Raw genomic sequence first — 23,108 nt, forward strand, 5'->3', positions numbered from 1 at the left:
TTGTTGTTGTGAACCCGTTGTACATTTTTTCGTAACACAGCCTTTATCATGGATTGAATCCATTTTGATTGTGAAATATTCTGAGGAGGAATGTTGTCAAATATGGTATGGTAAAATGAATAAATTAAATATGTATTTAAAAGGTTAATTAAAAAAAAAAGAATATGATCGTTGGGAGAATCTAGCCTTTGAATAATGGCCACGAGGGAGAAACAGTTCAGGAGAAACAATCCAAAAGAGTGTCTTTCTTGTGGAACCCGATGAGTAGGGGTGACAATCATGTCTTATTTGGGTTGGCGGGTCATAAAAGTAAAACATGGACACGACTCATATAAATATTCGTATCGTCTTGTTCAATCACAACCCAAATTAGCCACAAACATGTCAACACGTTTAATTATACGAGTTTGTTGGGTCAAATTCAAGTTCATGGGTTATGGAAAAAAGTCTAAATATCATATATTTATTTATTAGTCTTTCATCTCTCATTTATTTAATAAATATTTTTTTTTATTTTTTTAATCTAATAAAATAAAACATGTTCATATGTCAACTCGTGAAATTATTTGTAAACCCAAACACGACCCGTATTGTAAATGGGTTAACGGTCAGAAAAACTCAAATAAAACTCTTATATTAACAGGCCGTGTCGAAAATTAACATTATTACCGATGAAGTGTAGTGGTGTTCACAATAGTAATAAATAACCCGGAGCTTTTCGGATCAATACACACATATAGATTGGACACTTTTATCCAATCCATACCCACCCCTTATAGATTGGACATTTTTAAGTGGAGTAGTTTGAATCAATAGATAGTGGTCCAAATAATGAAGGGTTTAAATGTTATTACTCATTACTACTCCATTACCATTTAATGTTAAAAAATTAAGTATGACCCCGTACCCGACTGTTATAAAATTCGCCGGCAGAATTCTTCTTGTTCTTTGGGCTCTGTAAAAACACGAAACAACCAATCAAAAAACACAATTATTTTTTAACCTTCATCCTGCATCTTCCAATCTCTCACTCATCAAGAGATACAAACGAATCGACTTCATAAAATTACAGATAAACCCTCTTTCCAGATCTTAACGCTCATTTGTGAGATCTTATTTTACTCGAGGTAAATGTTTAAAGAAAGAGCTTGAAGGTTGAAGGACATGTCTTTTGAATCAGGTATTACCATTAGTCATTTCTTTTTCGTATTATTTCAAGAAAAATCCCCTAGATTAAATTTCCCTTTTGGGTATTAATCAGATTCAATTCTGCAATGTTCAAATGGGTTCACGTGAATTCGTATAAAGATTTGATTTTTTTTAGGGGGGATTCGTTCGATGCTTTAAAATGGTGTTACATTCGTTTATATATACATATTTGCGTTTATGTTGGCATTTAGGGAACTAAAGCCATGAATGTTTCGTGTTCATGTATCCAATGTCTAAATTAGGACTAGAATTTGGTCGTTGACTGAGATTGGTTGATTTTTCATTTCCCTTTTCATTTTGTGCATTGTTCTTCCTGTTTTCTTCATCTTTTATTGTGAATTGTCGGTTGTTTAGAAATCCGTTCCTTGAACAATCTTCGATTTCGATTTTAAGCTTCATAATGATGATAAGTTATATGTGGTTGAATCGATCCAATTGAGATACCCAAGTTTGTGCTTTCTTGATCTATTGCTTAATTCATTTGTTAATCATAGTGAAACGGGTCGATTTATGTTAAAATCTTGAATCCTAATGTTTGCAAAATCAAGAATTTTTAATTTATGTTAATCGGATGTGCATTTTCAAAGTGATTATCGCAAGTTAAACTTTTATTTTCTTGTTTACAGGCTTGGATAATTAAAGGATTGGAACATCGTGTTGATTTGATCTTAGTGTTACTCTATAGTTTTGAGGTTAATGTTCTCAAAAGAGACAATTTCATTGGATATAAGCGTGTGATGTATTATCTTTAAATGAAGGCAGCTCAGGCATGGCGTATAGGCATGAAAGACACAAAAATCTTGCCTTTGCCACGTCATCGTGCTCGATTAAAGAAACCAACTTGGATTATTATATTGGTTGTGTTTGTTTGTGTTTTCTTGATTTTTGCTTATATTTATCCACTTCAAAATTCGGGTGCGTGTCATATCATTATGTCATCTAGTTGTAACACGTTTTCTAGTTGGCTTCCACCTCCTGCAAGAGAACTTAGTGATGCTGAGATTGCTTCTCGTGTTTTTATCAAGAATATTTTGAACACACCATCAATTGAGTCGAATAATCCCAAGATTGCTTTCATGTTCTTGAGTGTTGGATCATTGCCTTTCGAGAAGTTGTGGGACAAATTCTTTCAGGTATTGATGGCATATACAAATGTCATGTGTCTGATACATACAAGTATGTATCATAGACACAACAATACTAATTAGGCACATACAATATGTCATATTGTCTGTGCATGATTAATATATATTAGGCATATTCAATATATCAATTAGGCAATATGCTTGTGTACTGCATGTGCCTGATTAATATGTGTAGGATAGATATTAATCAAGCACAATAATGTACGGTGTGTGCTATTTATCAAGCACAATGTGCGTGATAAATATAAGACACATTGGGTTTTAAATGTATCATTTTAGATACATTTTACTTAGTGACGTTGTTATTGTATATAATAGGGACATGATGGTAGATTTTCCGTCTACATTCATGCATCAAGAGAAAAACCCGTCCATTCTAGCCGTTACTTCATCAACCGGGAAATTCGCAGTGGCAAGGTATGTAGATTCATAATCAAGAAATTCGAATATATTAATTCTTGATGAAGCATTGTATGCATAAATTTAAAGAATATTTGAGAAATTGACGACACACTTGCGGAGATGGAAGGAAAAATAAACGAGTGAAATTTTCTAAAAAGTTAGAGTAAATTACACGAATGGTCCCTATGGTTTGGGGCAATTTACGCGCTTGGTCCTTAACTTATTTTTTTAACTCGGAAAGTCTCTACTTTTTGTTTTTGTTACGTGTTTGGTCCCTAATGTTTGTTTTTGTTACGCGTTTGATCTTTATATTACCTAAAAAGACTATTATTTAGATAGGAAAAAGTGGTGGGGTAGGTAAGGTAAGGTGAAGGTGGTAGGGTTGGGGTGTGTTTATTTAAATAAATTAAAAAATCAAGTGCAAAATAGTTATTTTAGGTAAGACAGAGACCAAGCGCGTAACAAAAACAAACAGGAGGGACCTTCCGAGTTAAAATAATAAGTTAGTGACCAAACACTCAAATTAAGTCGTTCTTTCTGCATTAAGTCAAAAAAGAACGCCTCAACACCCATATCTAGCTTATAAATTATCATATTAAGTCATGTCCTCTTTTAGGTCATTAAGTAAAAGTGAAACAATATCTTAATCTATTATGCCAGGTAGATTGGGGGAAAATTTCGATGGTTGATGCAGAAAAACGACTTTTGGCAAATGCACTAAAAGATTCCGACAATCGTCATTTTGTATTACTATCCGACAGGCAACCACCTCTCTCTCTCTCTCTCTCTCTCTCTCTCTCTCATTTTGCTTTAAATTCTTGTTTCTTTTGCATTTCAGTTGTGTACCCTTGCGGGATTTCGACTATGTGTACAATTATCTTATGTACACAAATGTCAGCTTCATTGACAGGTAAATTACACACCTCTTAAATGTTTCACTACTTTTTTAACCTTTTTTTTTTCAAAAAAGTTATATTTCAAACAATTCGTAACCTGACTAACACCGCTGTCCAAAAGCATCACATCAGATATAAACAAGGCACAAAGTGGCCCACACTGCATCTGATAAGACTCAAACCCTCGCCTATTTCTCCAAAGATACTACTGCCTGGTGGATTAAAAACTTTTTTTTATATTTTTTTAATTCCTTTTAAAGGAAAAATATATAACTTAATAGGAATCAATTTTTGGTGATTTGTAGCTTTGAGGATCCTGGTCCACATGGAAGTGGGCGATACTCGGAACATATGTTGCCTGAAGTTGAGAAGAAATCTTTTCGGAAGGGCGCACAGGTAAAAGTTTTTGAAATTGCATCTTTTTTCAACATCGTAACTCATAAGCAATTTTCTAAATTTTTTTTTTTTTTAATTTCATGCAAATTTTGACGTTAAATTTTTGTAGTGGTTCACAATGAAGCGCCAACATGCGATCATAGTTATGGCCGATAGTCTCTACTACACAAAATTCAGGCATTATTGCAGGGTGAGTATACTTGTATAAATCGTTTAAGGTTTAATTTGTTTAATTGGGCTTTTTTTTTTTTTTTGAAATGGGAATTAATTATATTGACAACAATTATGTTAATCTTCAAACTTCAAAGATCAAGAATCATTTGAGTAATTTGTAGGAATATTTCTTGTATAACAGCCTGGTATGGAAGGGCGCAATTGCTACGCCGACGAACATTACTTACCAACCTTTTTTCATGTGAGAAATATTTTTTTCCCATTTCCTTCACTTGATTGAATTTGAGGGAAATCTCATAAATTAAGATTTTTTTATTTTATTTTTAATGTTCAGATTCTCGATCCAAAAGGGATCGCAAACCGGTCAGTAACACACGTTGATTGGTCCGAAGGAAAATGGCATCCAAAATCTTACCGAGAAAAAGACATCTCACACCAACTAATCAAAAACATTACGGTATAATTAGTTGTATAGAATCAAACTGTTGCACTGTATTTGTCTTGCATTGGACTGAGACTCAACACTGTATTTGTCTTGCATTGGACTGAGATTTTGATCAATAAGATAAAAGTTGCAAATTTTGTTCTAATATGAAAGGTAGGACCCACTAGGACTTATTGTCTTGTCTGTGCAAAAGACAAAAGACAAAGGACTTTTTTCCGATGACATGAATATACTCATCATTCTTATCATTGAATTTTTGGATTTTGATATGTTGGTTGTATTATTCTTGCAGTCGATCACCAAGAGTGTTCATGTTACAAGTGAGCGAAAGGTATATCTTTTTTTTTAGGGTTAAATGCAAGAAATGTCAAACATCCTACTTTCTTTTCTTAACGTCTAAATACAAAACAAGTTTCTTTCAAAGTACATTGCTATAATAAACAAATACATGAAATGCATTTAGCCTTTTTACTTATTCTTCTTTAAAGAATCATTGAATATAAATCATATTGTAAATTATGCAGAAGAAAACTATGATTACGCCTTGTATGTTGAATGGGATCAATCGTCCATGTTACTTATTCGCAAGGAAATTCTTGCCCGAGACTCAAAACTCCATGATAGACCTTTTCACACATCAGACAATGTTTTGAAATTTTTGTTACAATTTTTTTCCTTTTGTTGTAAAGCTTTTTCGAATGAACTTCATTTTTGGCCAATTATTTAGTGGTAAATTTTCCTTGTATCTATTTTTGATGTAAACGCCATAAATGGCTGAACTTTTGTAAGTAAGAACAAGTTTCTATTCTTTAAATATGTTTATTAGGAACCAACAAATCTATGTTTCTATGTTTTTGTTTATATGTAATGTAATCGATGCTTCAATTATTTTAGGATTTCACGAAAGAAATGAAATATTATATATATACATTTCTCAAATAGGTACGATTATTGGTGCTAAAGGGACTTTTGTATTTTTAGGTTTCACCTCCCATTCACCATTTTCTCTACACTTTGATAATACAAAATGTTTTGGAACCCAATTTTCACCTTTCAACTTCCTATTTTTAGCAAATTCTCTCTCCTTTTCTTCAATGGTTGTCTTTGCAACTTTTGCTTCATCCCATGACTTGTTCATTATCCCTTGGTTAACTTTCCCCCATACCACACCAGATTCACTTTTCCACACTCCCTGATTAGTTAAAATTCATTATATAAATTAAAAAAAAAAAACATTTAACATTAAAAAAAAAGTAGTAAAATTATACCTTCACATCCTTCACAATTGGTGTTTTAAGTCCTGAGATTACATCATTTGCCCTATAAATCACTGTCATTTTGCCATTGCTAATATCCGTCACTGTCACAGTCCTGGTTAATATTTAAAAATAAAAAATAAAAATAAAAATCTTTAACCCACTCAAAAAGGTGTTTTTGTGAAAATGAATGTCGTAGAAGAATTACTTGTCCCAATGACCATTGATCTCGTAAATAGTTTTCATATTTGATGAAGATATAATTTTTCCTCTAATAGATCTGTAATTTCCCTTTCTGCCTAGAAAGGAGTTGCCTTTGTAACACAATTCGGCTTCAAGCCCAGTTTCTTCGCATTGAATTTTAACGTTTCCCAGCCACTCCACATCAGGGAAAGGAAGAAACTTTATAACAAGATTTGGGGAGTTCATCACGTAACATTCACCCTTGTTTACAAGCTTCACATGTCTTTTACCAAGCACCTTTGTTTCAATCGAGGTACCTAAATGACATAAAAGAATAGTAGCATAATTATACAATATTTTACTAAAAGAACCACATTAAATGATTTAAATCTCCGTTTTTTAAGTAGCACAAAGACATAACAGAACAGGTTGTACTGCGTTTGACATACATTGGACTGCGACTGGAACTGATATCAATAAAACAAAATTTGCAATTTTTTTTGTCCTATTCAAAAAGGTGGGACCGGGACTCACTCCCAATCTCTCATTTGTACAAAAAGACGTAAACGCCCTCCTCATCCTCATAATTGAAAATAGCTCTACAAAGCTTGTCCAGTCAAATCATTTCCTGGTTAACAAACACAGCCTGCGTTTGTTACACAGGAAGGGAGGGGATTGGACTGGACGAGCTTTCTAGGGCTATTTTCAATTATGAGGATGAGAAGGGCGTTTACGTCTTTTGCACAGATGAGAGATTGGGAGTGAGTCCCCGTCCCACCTTTTTGAATAGGACAAAAAAAATTGCAAATTTTGTTTCATTGATATCAGTTCCAGTCGCAGTCCAATGCATGTCAAACACAGTACAACCTGTTCTGTTATGTCTTGACTCTTGTGCAACTTAACAAATAGCGCATAAAAATGTTATAAATACCACAGAATTTTGGAATTGCATATTGACACCATGTCATTTCAATGTTGTCTATCTCATTGGTAGCATGAAGAGCACTCACAGGCGGATGATGTGAAACCTACAAGAGTAACAAGTTGTTCATGTGATTGTAAGTTGTAACAATTAACAAGCATTTTTTTTATGAAAGTTTATATAAAAATATAATTTGATTCAAAGAAGGTGTTACCTGTTCTAGTAATACATTTAGGTTGCCTCTTGAGACATGGTGAGTCTCTCCAAGAACAGGGTTGTAGGGAGCCACACCAAACATTAGAGGGCGGAAAGTAGAAATGCTCCATGCAACAACTGATGTGAATCTTTCAAGTGGGCTTCCACCATTTGCACATCTGGTAAGAATGTCGTTGTTGACACAATATACTGATTCTCCATAACATTGGAGCTGTGATTTGGGAATGTTGAAGATAGGTGGCAACTGAAATGCAGTGTGATTAATTGATTATCAACAGTTACTCATCAGAAAAGTAAAAACAATTTGGACCTGAATTTATAGAATGAAGAAGCAAACAAAAGAGGTGTATGAGAATTGAGAAGAACATAAATTCATAAATTCATAATATCTCAAGCACAAAAAGAGAAACTTGTGATGTATCACACAGACTAATCTTCCACCACAGAACTGATGATAATATAAAAACTTTACTAAATTTTCAAATAACCTGATTGAACTTCACAATCGGAATCGAAATTTAGAGAATTATGTGGCTGAAATCTTTGAAAAGTTACATAACAATCGAAGACAAAAGTCAATAGCTATTAGATACATCGAATAAAAGCAGCAAAACCCTTTGAATAATTTGATTGAGACGTACATAAGCAATAACTGAAAACAGAAAAACATACTGTGAAACGAGTGAGATCGGATCCTGGTCGAACATTCTTCAAGAGACTCAATAATCGCTGTAACAAATTCGGTGTTCTGTAATCGTTCCCAGACTCACAATCCAACGATAAAGGCGAAGTCAGAACTACGGTGGATTCCTCCTCTTCTTTCACCTGTTCAGAATCCATTTTTTTGTAGAGATACGATATTAACACACGAGAATTAGATTAATATACCACAAAAACGTAGAAATCGAATCAATTAACCTGAAACTTTAAGGAAGTCGATGAGGGCGGAGAATCTTTGATAAAGGGAAGCAAACGTAAAAGGAAAAGATAAGAAAAAACCCTAGATAAACGCGTAACGAAAGCAACTGAAAATGTAAAATAGATTTTTTTGCCTTTTTGAAGCCAAAACCAGCGTAGATTTTCACCCAAATGGAGATATGGTGTGGGGTAGCGTTTACATTTGTCATAAATCATAATTCCAAGAAAATGTACCATTTTATTTTTTTAAGACACAATTGTCAATAAATAATGTTTGTCAATATGTGACTAACTATCAATATCGAAATAATTCAAACTTGAAGAAAATAGTATTTTAATTTTGTATTTTTGAAAGTAGGATTGTTTAGTTGCCCAAATACCAACCGTACAATATGACACCCTAGTTTCAAACAGGGCGGACGCAGGATTTCACAGTAGGGGTTGCACGGGAAAGTCAGGGGTTGCACAATAATAGAAAAAATAAAATTTTTGAAAAATTTTCAACTGCGGCCGGAAAAGTTAGGGGTTGCCGGTGCCACCCTGGACCACCCCTAAATCCGCCCTTGGTTTCAAAGAGTATTATAAGACAGGTAAAACAATATCAGTCTGTTTTGTTCACGAAATTGAGTAGCGAGCAAGGAGTAGACTAAGATGAGTCAAGAGTGTGGTTATTGATGGACTCGAACCTAGATATGTTATTCATCCAAATCACATGAATATAACCTCGAAAGTAATGGAGTTGCGCCTAAAAGCTAACTATTTTTATTTTGTACACAATTTATTGTCTGTGTTCAAGATGATCTTAAAACCGAAACCAATTTGTTTTTGTCGTTTATATCAGTTACATTTTTGTTATATATATTTAATTTTTTACCGGTCTAATTGATTCTTATTACATCATTTTTAATATATGATACGCGAAATAACGTTGTTTTATGAACTTCAAGGATATGTAACAATTAACAAATATATTTTTAAGAAAACTTCTTGATTTGTTTTATTTAATGAAAGCTTTTAACTTCAAACAATGTCATGAGGTCTAAAATTTGTATTTATCGTGTTGTTTTTTTTAATCATGTGCAACTCAAAACATGAATTAATGACTGGTTGGCACTGTTAATTAGAGCTAGCAAAAATCGACTCAACCCGCCAACCCAACTCAAAATTAACGAGTTGGGTTGAGATTTTCAACACATTTAACTTATATGTGTCAATCTGTCTAACTTATTTAATTAAATAGGCTGGGTTGGGTAAAGATTATCAACATGTTTTCAACCTGTCAACCCATTTAACGTTATATATATATATATATATATATATATATATATATATATATATATATATATATATATATAATTTAATATTATTTGAATATTATCATGTATTAATCAAAGTATTAATTTGTAAATTATAATGTTGCATTATTATTATCTATGTTTAATAAAATTCAATCCTAATATTCATCCTTTTTTAGTGCTGACAATACTGGTCACTCTCCAAAATCACAATGAAACTAAACACATTTAATGTTATTTGAACAATTTATTTGTATTTATGAACTAAGATTGTGTTTTTATCATAATTATGAAGTTTTATTTACGTTTTATAATTTAAGTGGTATAATATTTAATTATATAATTTATTTAATTGATTTTAAATAGGTTAACCCAAGTTTAACCCATATATTTAATAGGTTGGGTCGGGAACTACATAACAAGATCAACCCGGTGATAACCCATTTATCTAAAAAGTTGAGTTGGATTGGAAATATTAACTCATTTAAATAAACATGTTGTGTTTGGTTGAAATTTTCAACCCAATTATTAAATGGGTTAAACTCGAACCCAACTCAGATCGACCCATTGTCACATCTACTGTTAATAAGCAAGTTTAGTGTTTGGATATATTAAAATAAAAGAAATACTTATTTACTTAATTGATAAGTTAATGGGTTCTAATTTATATAAAATAGTTTATGAAATTATGACTTATTTACAATAGGGTTAATATGACTTACCATATTAACCCTATTGTAAATATATGTTTATATGTCGGCATTTATTAGTATTTTTACATATATAAGCAGAAATTGTCAAACACTAAAAACAATTAATCAACTTATTACGTTTTGATATTAGATAAGTTAATCTAAATATTTTTTTAAACTCCGTTTTGATACCGAAAAAACTAATAAACAACTTTACAAATAAAACAATTTTTTTTTAAATAAACAATCCCAAACACCCCTTAATAAAATACTAAAAAAACCGTTGACCGTTATTTAAAAAAGCAATTTTAATTTATAACAACTCGAAACCCCATTTGTTATGTCCGAATTTATTCGCCAGTAGTAGCTGGCTGTGACTTGCCGGCACCGGCAATTTCAGCCAAGTTGGTCTTGTCATTGACAGTTCACAAAACTTTGACTTTAATTTAATTTTCGAAAATAATAGTCATGAGGTAACAATAAATACATTCTGTGTTGTGTTTTTAAAAGGGGCCCCTTATTTTAATTAGTTCGATTATAATTAATAGAAACAGATCATGAGACTCATACGACATGTTATGCTATATACATTTTTAATAGACTTTTTAAGTGATATAAGAATTTTTAAATATTATAAGAACAACTTTGGACTATAAGATAAAAAACTTTGAATGATAAGAGTAATTATTTCTTTCAATAGGTTTGGCCAAATTATCTCATTTTTTTTTCTTAAGATAAATTTAAATTTGTTATTTAAGTATTTGTAAAAGGTTGGACGAATACAAGTTCGTTTACGATGTGGATACCGTGATTTTTCTATCGTATATATGTTCAGTATTCAAAATGACAAATGATTCTTACACAACAATTTTTTGTCATACACAACAACTTGTTGTTGTGTATGGACTAACTCTCATTCAAAATGCTCAAAATGTATAAAAGAAAAAAAGAAACCCTTAAATGTGGTATCATAGATAGTATGTGCATTAGTGGCGTAGCCAGGATTTTGTTTTAAAGTAACCCAAATAATATACAAAATATGAACAAGTGGCAAAATTCTTCAAACAATAACAAAATGTAATTATATATGTATTCTTAACTAAATTGTTTATTTTAAGTTGCACACGATGTTATCTTACATCATTAAAATAATCTAAAATGGAGTCTAATCGACATAGACAACAATGTATTCTCTTATACTAATTTCATGTTTTAAATAGAATATGCCATATTACAACCCCAATTCCTTTTATTTAACACACACACACACACACACACACACACACATATATATATATATATATATATATATATATATAAGAGTAAATTACACGAATCGTCCCTATGGTTTGGGGTAATTTGCACGCTTGGTCCCTAAATTATTTTTTTAACTCAAAAGGTCCCTACTATTTGTTTTTATCACGCGCTTAGTACTTACTGTTTGTTTTTGTTACGCACTTGGTCCCTGTCTTACCTAAAACGACTATTATTTAAATAGGGAAATTGGAGGGTAGGTAAGGTAAGGTGAGGAGGTGGGTGTTTATTTAAATAAATTAAAAAATCAAGGGCAAAATAATCTTTTTAAGTAAGACAGGGACCAATCTTGTAACAAAAACAAACAGTAGGGACCTTCCGAGTTAAAAAAATAAGTTCGGGACCAAACGTACAAATTACCCTAAACCATAGGGACCATTCATGTAATTTACTCTATATATAACCTTAATTTTGTGTGAATGGACCAAGACCCACTCTTGCCCTATATTGACTACGCCTCTAAGGGAGGAGGGAGTTATTCCCTCCCAACCCACTGAACCCACTGTCACATCACTTTTTCTCTTTTATTTTTCTTCATCTTTTCCAACCAACAACACACGGAAACCCTATCTTTTTGAACCCACTCAATTCATTCAATTAAAAAAAATACAAAACAATCAAAGGTAAAATCATAATTAGCAATCGAGTTACCGGTGGTACCACTCCCGCTTCAACGGGTTGGTTAATTGGTTTCATTAACCCACTTCATCATCTCTCTCTACTTTCTCTCTCTTGTTTCCTCTTGTACCATGTGTTTTAAAACATGTACCTTAGTTATTTTGTATTTTTTTAATTGAGTGGGTTGAGAAAGATATGATTTACATGTGTTGTGGGTTGGGAAAGATGAAGAAAAATAAGAGACAAAAATTGATGTGACAGTGGGTTCAGTAGGTTGGAAGGGAACGACTTCGTCCTCCCTAATGTGCATATATGTTGACACCTTACATTCTATCAATTGAAATGCATTGTCAAAAGACTTGACCTTTTTTAGTAGCAATGTTGGTACTTAATTTCATATTAAAAAAAATATTTGATAACACGATTTAAATTAAACTACATCATTATATAATTTGGGATAAGTAAAAAAGGAAACGGCTTGGACAAGGAAATTGGTTTGGAGCTTGGGGACCTCGGTCTGACTAATTCAAATAAAAAAAGTTGACGTTTTATTTTGTATTATATATATCTATACATTATCGTAAGATATTTCATATCTTTAAATGCAATCATTGTCACTTCTTGTGAATAATATCCGGAAAGAGGAAAGTTAATAAATTATAAATAAATACGAGAAAAATATTTTCATAATTAAACATTAAGACGATCGTTCATGTTATCATTAACTATAGTTTTTTTTAGTGTTTTGACACAACTCTATGATACTGGTCCAAGTATACATACATACATACATAATAGAAATATATAGAGAGAGAGGTAGTAGCAATTGCAAGTCAGTGAAAGAAGTAGATTGTGTGATATAAGAGATATAGAGAGAGGTAGTTTGTGTGTGTGTGTGTGTGTGTGTGTGTGAGAGAGAGAGAGAGAGAGAGAGAGAGAGAGAGAGAGAGAGAGAGAGAGAGTACCATTTGAAAAGAAGTAGCTTCTGTGATACAGGAGAGATATAGAGAGAGGAAGTAGCAATAGCAAGCAAAAGGATGGGTATATATATAAGCCCAAGAGCTTTGGTGGTTATGGAAGAACATGGACTAGTCGTAGCCTGTAGGGTTTGGTTTAATTCATCCATTCTCATACCAAGTGAGGGAGAGCTTTATAGTTTTATATTTTACAAATATCTTGTATAATTCATATAATATTTTTTTTAAATATTTACACAATCACTATTTGTCCAATTATTGTTATTGACATGTTTTGGATAAAAAAATATTGAGAAAAGTTAAGAACGTGCATTCAAAGTTCAAAACACAAAATGCAAATACTTTTTTAAAGTTTTTGGATTGTAGCATTTGGGAAGATTTTTATTTTTATTTTTATGTAGGTCAAAATCTATCACTAATCGATGCATTATGAAATTGTTTGATAATACATATACAAATATTTACAAGAAAATATAATTAAATAATTATTTTTACATAACTTAATTAAAATGCCCTACATGTCTAATAAAGTAATATTTGTTCAACGCTTGAGTTTCATTTAGATAACTTTTGAGGATTAACCTCCATGACATTTTCTTTGAGGTGGACCCTAATGCATAAATATGATCATATAAATACGTTATTTTTTATGTTTCGTATCTTAGTAACAAAACCATATGTATTAACCTGAGTACTTTATTTTAGTTTGTTTTAATTTAGGAACCGATGTAGTTGTCGTCTCTATACGACCAGACAATTATTAAGTGGAGAAGTTAATATTTGATGGAATTCGGTTATTTCATTTAGATTATCATTGTGTTCCACTTTTTCATGTTTAGAACCACTTTCAGAACCTTAATTTATTCAAACTTCTACAATCGGTCCTACTCCTGGAAGAAAGTAATGAATTGGGATTGTCATTGATCATTGGTAGATTATTCATGGGGATGAACATAGCAAAGTTTGTGACCAATACTCATGAGTACTTTAAAAGGAGATTTTAAGGTATTGGAGTAACCCACACTTAGAGATTACTTCATGGATTATGTCACAAGTAATTAGAAGATGGTAATATCATATATTCTTCAAATGGAGATGCATGAGATTTTCTCCGACAATCTGTTATGTCTTGGTTTTTCCCCAGTATTATTCGTAAATGGCAATCATACAGGGTTTAACTAGATATGACATGAGGTATAGGTGGAATTTATGTAGTCAAATTTTATTTGTTCACTTTTTCCTATAGTTGGAGTCGATATCTTTGGCTCATTGATGATTTGGTGTTGACATTAAAATGTATGGTCGTGCTTAGACTGAAATGATAGATCATGCCCAAGCTCGTCGCAGAAGCCATGTTGCTTTTGGTTGACACAAGTTAGATTCGGGAAACAGAATCTTGAACGTTTGAGTTTGACTATATTCATGTATCACGTTCATATAGATATCTTGAAGAAACAAATGAATATTTGATCACTTATCAAAGGGTTATATCACGACTCTATGTTGTGAGTATGGCAGGTACATTTGATTGTATACTCTCTACTCATTACTAGTGAATATTATTGCAGATAGTGTTGGTAAGTTGTGCAAGTAGGAGTGATAAAGAATGGTACCCATCGTTACAACAGAGTTACAACAATTACTAATATTACTATTAATAGTAGGGTCCTTTTTGGTTACACGCAAAGACAAAAATAAGCAATAAATGACATGAGAATTTTATAGGGACTTGATTTGTTAATTAATTAATAGTATTTAATTAATTAAATGAAATCTAGAAGATCTGGAATGTTTTGGATAAAAGAGGATAATTTTAAGCAGTCAGATAATTACCATGTATATGGATAATTATTAGGTGACTAGATAATTATCTTTTAGGGTTTTCTATCCTTCCATATAAATAGAGGGCTCCTTAGACGAAATATGATGATGAGTTTTACTAAAAAACCTAGAGAAAATTCGGCCCTACTATCTTATTCCCGAAACCCTCAAAATCGTGACGCCACGTTGTGGTGGCTTCATTGCCACGACGTGGAATCTGCAGTTCAGCAGATTCAGATTTTTGGTGCTTCGTTCATGGTGTTCGTTGCATGGGTTATTGTCGGATGTTGCTGATCCAAGTGCCTTAGGTGTGACTACGAAAGAGGAGTTCTACGTTGGACTCTTAGCTCTCATCAAATAATCAAATATTTACTAGGGTTTTGACAAACTCTAAAAGGTATGATTTCTTGTATATTTTTTTTTGGACTGACAAATCTAATCTACTCCTAACCTAACACACCTAGTTCCACCTTTGTTCACAACTAGGCTTGAACCCTCGACCTCAAAGAGGGAGGGCGACACCTGATATCGCTAGGCTAGAAGCCCTTTGATTGATTTCTTGTATATTAAAGTTGCATTAGATAGGTTATACATAGATCTTGTTTTTGGGGCCTATTGAGGATCATAAAATTGTTGCTTTTGTTGTCCCTTTAATGTTGTTTAATTATCCTCAAAACCCATCAGTGTGGAGAGTAGAATCTTAAGAAGCCTAGTAAGTTTGTTAGTGTATTGGTGCGCTAGTATCAGAGAGCTTTAGTATGTGACTATAGGGAAGTGACCTAGGAAATTTGGGATTATTCGTGAGGAAAGTAAGAATAGTTGTGGAAGGTAGTATGGGCCCGTACTACTAGAAGCACAGGATCCGTACTCGGATCAAGGAAAGTCATAAAGATTCTAAGGGGTTTGTAGTGTGAGATACTCTATGAGTATGTTTTTGACCTTTCTATTGTCCTTGCAGAATGGTGATGACTTGTCGTGGAGGAGGTTTTGGTTCTGGTTCCGGTTCAGGCTCTGGCGCTAGATCGAGTGATGCCGAGTTACACGGATTTATTGCAACAAAGATTTTGCGAGCCATCTTGGAGGAGACACCTCTCATATTCAGTATGATCAAGGAGAGGATAATCAAGTTAACAGATGAGCACGCGCAGGCCATTCGTACGAAGTTAGTCGTCGATCAGTTTGAGGCCCACACTCTCACTTTTTGGGATTTTCATGCTTGTGGTGTTCGTGGTTCTCCGGGAAGAGAAAGATGACATGAAGATCTGAAAGATGGCATAACGACTTCCAACTCTGCCAGGAAATCCTAGCGTTGTTGTCAATAAACCCAAACGTTATCCTCGCCTCCTTGACCGTTAAGAATGCTCTAGTGTCAGAAAACCCTAGCTCTGGTAATTGAGAAAATCTGATGGAAACGATGAAGATCTTGAAAATGAATGACGTTGTCGGCTTGAAGGGATTCGTCTAACCACCTCAACATTGTTAGATATGTAAGAAAGAAGGAAAGAGAGAAAGAGGGAGGGAGAGAGAGAGAGAGGGAGAGAGAGAAAGAAAGAAAGAGAGAGAGTCGTTGGACCACCTCAACTCTATGTGTGTGAGATAGATTGTGTCATTGTCGGTTGTAACACCGTAAATTTTTCAAACAAATTTTTCATTTCGAAACACAATAAAATACATATCACGTTTCCTCATGTCACAACTAGGAATTCTGATGCTTGTAAAACCCTTAACAAGGATAACATTGTAAGTAAAACTTGAAAACATGTATGGTGCTTATTCAATGACCACAAAATTCCATCAAATACTCTATACAAACATTCAAGTAGTCAACAAAAGGTTGGAAACCCTAAAAATCCCGGTTCAAGTCCATTTTGGACTAGGATTTCCTTATTGGGCCTAATGGGCCAATAAACTTCCAATCCGACTATTTTGGGCTAAGAACTCTTAAATGGGCCCTAATTGGACCCACTTCCCTAAAACTTAACCTTTTTGGGCCTAATAAGCCTAAAATGGGCTAGTTTGTCTAAATGGGCCTTATTGGGCCATAACAAATCTAATTAACCCTAATGGGCCATAAAACTCATTCCTTGATGTATATTTGGCCGTGAATTACTCTAAAAGGCCCAATGGGCCGAAAACCATCCAATTGGGCCCATATTATGGACTCAAGCACAAAAAGGCCCAAACCATTCTTTTCCTTAGCCCATTCTCGGCCAACAAGAATAAAAAAAAGTAAAAAGTAGATAAATAAAAAGGAAGAAATGAAGAATTATGAGGGCAAGACACCTCATATTTGTCCATTGGAAACCCATGCACAAATCCCATACTTCCATGCATGTCAACTCAATTTATCTCTCTTCTCCCTCTCCTTTCTATCTTCGGCCGAAGACACACAACCCACACACACATTTCATCCATCTCTTTAAAGCAAACTCTCTCAAGAATACCTTCATTCCTCCATCAAAATTTTGAGATCTAGGGCATTTCAAGAGGGTTCTTCCATAAGAAATCATCATTCTTGGTAAGTTTGTGCTTAGATCCATGATCTAGTTCCTTTGTTTTATCAAAAATTCTCTTCTCAACTCATGCAAACTCATGATCATCCTAGAAACATCCATAAGTTCGAGATCAACCCAAGAAAAGCTTGCTAGGGTCGAAAATAGCATCAAACTCTTCCATTCTTTCTTCAAAACCAAAAACAACAAGCAAAGGTGAGTTCATACCCCTCTATTTTCGGTTTTCACAAGTTTTATGGGGGAGAATACAAGTAAAATGTGTAGATCTATGTGTATGTGTATGTTATGTGTGATTTCATGTGTTTATGTGGTAAATATGTGCCAAAAAGGAAAGAAATCTCGAGATCTATGGCTCAAGGAGGAAAATATACGTGATCTAGGATGTATTACATTAAACAAGTCAAGAAAAATTATCACCTAAGGTTAAAATAAACATGTTACAACATAAAACTCATTTGTGGGCTATTTTTGTCAAATAAACAAAAGTTGGGTTAAAGGTTGTCATTCACGGTTTTATAAGGACCCAAAGGGTCAAAACAGTTAAAATAGAAGTTTTTATGAATATTATGCTCTTCAAAGGACTAGAAATATAAATTGTAGCCTATTGGACCAAATTTTTGGGCTTTTCGGCCCATAGGCCCAAACTTGCGAAAAAATGGGTTTTAAGGGACTGAAATGGTAAATTTCTCAAAACAGTGGGTAAAAAGGTAAATAAATCTATTTCAGGGGTTAAAATGACCCTCTTTGCCAAAAAGGATCAAAAATGCAAAGTTTTTGGATTTTGGGTCAAATTTGTAAAAGTTGCGAAGAGTTTGGACTATAAATGAAAATCTTTTTACTAAAAGGGATGAAACTTCCAAAAAGTAAACTTTGGGCTGAAAACACTATTTAAATAAGTCTATGGGCCAAAATGTCAAGAAAAATACTTTAAGGACCTAAAATGTCATTTTTTTTTATAAAAAGGGACTAAAATTATCGTTTTTACTAAAGAAGGGCTGAATAGGTCAAACCAATATTTTGAGTCAATTATTTTATTATTAAGATATTTGGGTAAAAAATACCAAATTATAACTTATGAATTTAGAATGAAAAATATACATATATTTTCAAATATCGTTATAAACAATCGACAAACTTCGTGCCTTTGCGATTTAAACAATTGAACAATCAGACATTCCGACAATTATACCATACCTAAAACAAGTAAATATTTAAATTGTTTGGCTTGAAAGATTCTAATCATGTCTATTGGGCCTTCGTGACCCATTAACATGACTTTTGGGCCTAACAATAATAATACATGTCTATTGGGCCTCCTGCGACCCAATTACATGCTTAAGGGACCCTCAATGGCTTTTACGTGCTATTAGGCCTCAGTGGCCCATTAGCATTGCTAGTAAGGTCCAAATAAATCATATGCGAAATAGGCCAACGCGTCCTTCGTATACTCAATAGCCCTAAATAACATACGTAATTAGTAGGACCTCGTAATCCTCTTCTCCTCGTCTGTTAGGCTTACCTTCAGTTCAAGTAAACAAAATCAGGTCGTTAATCAAGGGTAATCAAATTCGTTTGGATTAAGTGAGTAATAACGGGCGACACCTTTAAGTGTCGGTCGTAGTCTGTAGTTATAATCAAAGTCTCCTGGAGGGAGAGCGAGAGTTTGTGTATAGATCTATACGGGGGTGACTCCCCCACACCTCAGCTATTCGCTACAGTTAGACTCGGCCAGTCTAGGGTGACAAAATCTTAAGATCAATTTTTGCGTTCACTAGAATGCCAAGACAGACGAACTAGTCATTATCATGCATGGTTATAACGACTCGCATAATAAATCCAATACTATCTGAGTAATCAAAGGAATTCAAAATCATTCGTTGTGACGGTATAATAATTCGAAACAATCATATTATATTATCGAAAAACATCGGGTTTTTCGAGGAAATCAACACCATTCACTTGTATTTTCAATAACTATAATGCAAAACTTCTCATATATACACACTTTGAAATCATTCATGCATGAACCTATGGATCTTCACACAAATATTTCAAACTATTTCTTTTCAGAAAATATCGGATTTTCTGGGTTTTATAAACTGCACAAAACATTTTCATATCAACCCTGCTTATGAACTCACCAACATTCCATATGTTGACGTTTTCAAAATAACTTGTATTCTCAGGTAACAGATAAGTCGAAGAACAATACCAAGTGTGTTAGGATGTTATGTTTTGAAAACTCTCAAACAATTTATGCTATGGATATGTAATATTTAGACAATGTACTTGATGTGAACAAGGTCAGTTGTAATGTATTAATGCACGGTGATGTTTATGTTATGCTTCATGTATATCATTGTGATGATATTCAATTTAAGTCACGCGAGCCCTCAGACGTTTCCGCCGTCTGGTTCGGGGGTGTGACAGGTTGGTATCAGAGCTCTGTTTATAGTGAACTGGCATATCTAACCACACATTGATATGCAACTATAAACCAAAGAGGGACTAAACAACTCTGAACAAAACAAATAAAATACAACAATAAAACACCTTTACTTGTACGAGATAGGAAAAAGAACATAATACCAAATCAAATAAGATGATACTGACATCTCGGTTAAGCCGGGACTGTTGAATGTAGCCTGATCAACTACATTTCCTCCGGGGTACAACTATCACATGCCCTGGGGAAATCGCGATGGTCGGTAAACTAAAAATAAAAAATAAAAAAAAATAAAAAAAAATACCCCTTTGTTACCAAGAAGAGAACATCAACTCAATTTACATAATAATTAGAAACATCTTAGGAATAATATTAGTATATTTATACACTCTCGCAGACAGTATGGCCGGCTTCCATCACCCTGGAGATCCGTATTTCCCTAACCAGGGGAATAACGGATGGTTGGAGGAGGAACCTAAAGAAGACCCCGATGAGGAGTCTGAAGGGGAACCTGAGGCGGAAGTCGAGGATGGACCTGCTGAACCAGTGGTAGAACTGGAAGAAGAAGAAGTCGAAGGAAACCTCGAGGAGGAGCCCAGCGATGACGATAACGGTGATTCGGACGCGGAGTCCGAAGTCATCAACCCCCTTACCCGATTAGGGTGCCCGCTCATCGGATGGGCCCAACTGGCCCTACACCCCCTTGGGTATCGACATTTGGAGGTGGAGCAGGCAACAGGGACAGCGACCCCCGTTTGGCATGGCACGCAAGTTCTACGACTTGGGGGAGGGAGGACCGGCTGATCGCGCGCTTCCGGTCATGGTGAGGCGATTACGGAACACTGGTGACCTAGCTCAGAGCACCGCCGATCAGATGCACTAGATGCGGACTAGAGTTAAGCGTGCAGAACAGGAGACGCGAGAGGTTATCCGAGAGTTCCACATGAGGCAGGTTAGGTGGGAGGCTCGACTCCGAGACACGGAACGACAGGTAGCTTACCTTCAAGGAGCGTCCACTTCCTCAGCACCACCCCCTGACACATCCCACCATGACTAGGACTAGTCGTATCTGTCTTTAGTGTTATGCTTATATGATCTATGCTATGTACCATCGACTCTATGTTTAAGTAATTACACTACTCATAGAGTCGTTACGCTGCCGAACTGTACCCTTTATGTATGCTCTTTCGAGCAAATTTTCATGTATCAAAGTACGAATATTATTAGTGCGAAATATATGTGTGATGTTGTTATCTGTTATGTGTTATGTTTTCATGATTGTATGTTAATATGTGAAACTACTTAAGTACATGCAATACACCTAGTTTATAGGACCACAAACTCACAGAAATTTTAGGCACTCAACATCTTTCTGTTCCATGACAGAAAGATGCCTCAGCGACCCACCCGTGGAAACCCTGAGCCAACCCCACCAGAAATCAACTCAGCTGCATTTCAAGCAGCTGTATCTGCTGCAGTCACAGCAGCCATAGCGCAAATCCACCAAGGGAACAATGGTGGAGGCAATGGGCAAGGGGTTGGAAGTTCGAACAACGGAATAAATCAAGGGCCTACCATGACATGCTCTTACAAACATTTCACCAATGCCAAGCCACGAACCTTTAATGGCACAGGGGGAATGATAACCCTAAAGAGATGGATTGAAAAGGTGGAATCGGTATTCGAGATATGTGAATGCCCCGAGGAGATGAAAGTGAAGTTTGCCGCGTGCACATTCGTTGACCAAGCTCTCACCTGGTGGAATGGACATGTAGAGGCCATGACTCTCCCCGTAGCCAACGCCATTCCGTGGGCGGAGTTGAAAGAAATGTTGATGGCCGAATACTGCCCGCGTGGTGAAATTCAGAAAATGGAGCAAGAGTTATGGAATCTCACCGTCCGAAACTCCGACATTGATGCATACATATCGAGGTTTAGCGAACTGTCACTGTTGTGCCCTGGCATGATTACTTCATAGGGCAAGAAAATCAAACGATTCATCTGGGGATTAACCTCCCCAATTCAAGGAAATGTGATAGCTGCAAATCCAAAACCTTCGACAGTGCCAAGAGGTTGTCCAAGAAACTGTACGACCACAACAACAAGAAGGGCGAGAAGTCAGGGGAAAATGAAGGCAAGAAGGAGAGTGGCAACAAGAAAGGAAAGAATAACAAGAGAAAAGGGCGACAAGGATCAGAGTCGTCGAAGAAACAACAAACAGTGACAGTCAATGCTGCAACCACCCAAGTTCCCTCCACACCACATACTCCAGTCTCAACTACTCCAAGTGCCCTTAGGTAGTATTCCAGGAATCTCCCAAAGTGCAACAAGTGCAGTCTCCATCATAATGGCGAATGCAGGGAGATGCATTGTACCAGTTGCAATCGAAAGGGTCATACGACGAGATACTGCAGGACCTATCCTCCCCAGAACCAGCAGCAGGGAAACAACAACAACAACCACAACAACAACAACAACACCAACAACAGCGGCAACAACGCGGGGCCAAGCCACACCTGTTATGGATGTGGAAAGACTGGGCATTTCCGTCGAAACTGACCCACCGTCAACAACCCTGGGAATGGAGGAGCAGGGAGAGTGCTGACCATGGGTCAGGGAGAAGTGGTTCAGGATCCCGCTGTCGTCACCGGTACGTTTCTCCTAAACCACACTTATGCATGCATCCTATTTGATACCGGGGCAGAACGAAGCTTTGTGAGTAATAGATTCAAACACTTGTTAAAACAACAACCCCAGAAGCTTAATGAAACGTTTACGATGGAAATGGCTAATGGGAAAACAGAATCCACAGGGGAAATCTACATAGGATATACCCTGACCTTAAATCATCACGTCTTTCAAATAAACTTGATGCCTGTAACTATAAGGGGTTTGATGTGATTATCGACATGGACTGGTTAAGCCCCCACCATGCTGAAATTATGTGTCACGAGAAGGCCGTTCGCCTTCACCTCCCAAATCGCGAAACCCTAATTATATACGGAGACAAACCCAGCACGAACCTTCGTCTTATCTCGTGCATTAAGGCATAGAAGTATCTACGAAAGAAAGACTTGACGTTTCTGGCTCGTATAGTGGATAAGTCCAAGGAAGAGGTCAATATTCGAAACATCCCAGTGGCTTGCGATTTCCCGGATGTCTTTCCTAAAGATCTTCCGGGGATACCCCCAGAAAGACAAGTCGAGTTCCGAATTGACCTTGTGCCAGGAGCTACACCCATCGCCAAATCGCCCTATAGGTTGGCTCCTG

General features: G+C 35.2%; 2 protein-coding genes across 4 annotated transcripts; one reads left to right on the forward strand and one right to left on the reverse strand.

Annotated features, from left to right (window-relative positions):
• Positions 1-877: 877 nt before the first annotated feature.
• LOC145116734 (glycosyltransferase BC10-like) lies at positions 878-5,528 on the forward strand. Of its 2 annotated transcripts, XM_079053062.1 has the most exons (11): positions 882-1,180; positions 1,836-2,342; positions 2,673-2,771; positions 3,417-3,517; positions 3,595-3,666; positions 3,958-4,048; positions 4,158-4,238; positions 4,404-4,463; positions 4,557-4,679; positions 4,960-4,998; positions 5,192-5,528. In XM_079053062.1, the coding sequence occupies exons 2-11, from the start codon at positions 1,962-1,964 to the stop codon at positions 5,318-5,320; spliced, it is 1,176 nt and encodes a 391-aa protein (XP_078909188.1). In that variant the 5' UTR covers positions 882-1,180; positions 1,836-1,961; the 3' UTR covers positions 5,321-5,528. The 2 variants fall into 2 exon arrangements, 1 of the variants encoding a protein (XP_078909188.1); XR_013712281.1 differs by lacking the exon at positions 5,192-5,528 and having other exon boundaries at positions 878-1,180; positions 4,384-4,463.
• Positions 5,529-5,544: 16 nt separating this feature from the next.
• Positions 5,545-13,193, reverse strand: LOC145116733 (oxysterol-binding protein-related protein 4C-like). Of its 2 annotated transcripts, none has more exons than XM_079053061.1 (7): positions 13,047-13,193; positions 7,917-8,069; positions 7,243-7,488; positions 7,038-7,134; positions 6,132-6,423; positions 5,936-6,038; positions 5,545-5,859 (listed from the first exon to the last, which is right to left on the reverse strand). In XM_079053061.1, the coding sequence occupies exons 1-7, from the start codon at positions 13,164-13,166 to the stop codon at positions 5,602-5,604; spliced, it is 1,269 nt and encodes a 422-aa protein (XP_078909187.1). In that variant the 5' UTR covers positions 13,167-13,193; the 3' UTR covers positions 5,545-5,601. The 2 variants fall into 2 exon arrangements, with proteins under 2 accessions (XP_078909187.1, XP_078909186.1); XM_079053060.1 differs by lacking the exon at positions 13,047-13,193 and adding an exon at positions 8,163-8,414.
• Positions 13,194-23,108: the final 9,915 nt, after the last annotated feature.

This window comes from Lactuca virosa, chromosome 5 (genome assembly GCF_052849685.1).
Source record: "Lactuca virosa cultivar CGN04683 chromosome 5, Lactuca_virosa_CGN04683_v6, whole genome shotgun sequence".
NCBI lineage: Eukaryota > Viridiplantae > Streptophyta > Magnoliopsida > Asterales > Asteraceae > Lactuca > Lactuca virosa.

Excerpts from the sequence above, each read along its gene's own strand:
- LOC145116734 (XM_079053062.1), top strand. The coding sequence starts at position 1,962 with ATGAAGGCAGCTCAGGCATGGCGTATAGGCATGAAAGACACAAAAATC. Across the intron at positions 3,518-3,594 it reads TTTGTATTACTATCCGACAG|TTGTGTACCCTTGCGGGATT; the intron begins GCAACCACCTCT and ends TTTGCATTTCAG. Across the intron at positions 3,667-3,957 it reads AATGTCAGCTTCATTGACAG|CTTTGAGGATCCTGGTCCAC; the intron begins GTAAATTACACA and ends GGTGATTTGTAG.
- LOC145116733 (XM_079053060.1), bottom strand. The coding sequence starts at position 8,399 with ATGGTACATTTTCTTGGAATTATGATTTATGACAAATGTAAACGCTAC. Across the intron at positions 8,070-8,162 it reads CGACTTCCTTAAAGTTTCAG|GTGAAAGAAGAGGAGGAATC; the intron begins GTTAATTGATTC and ends GATTCTGAACAG. Across the intron at positions 7,489-7,916 it reads CCGATCTCACTCGTTTCACA|TTGCCACCTATCTTCAACAT; the intron begins GTATGTTTTTCT and ends ACTGCATTTCAG.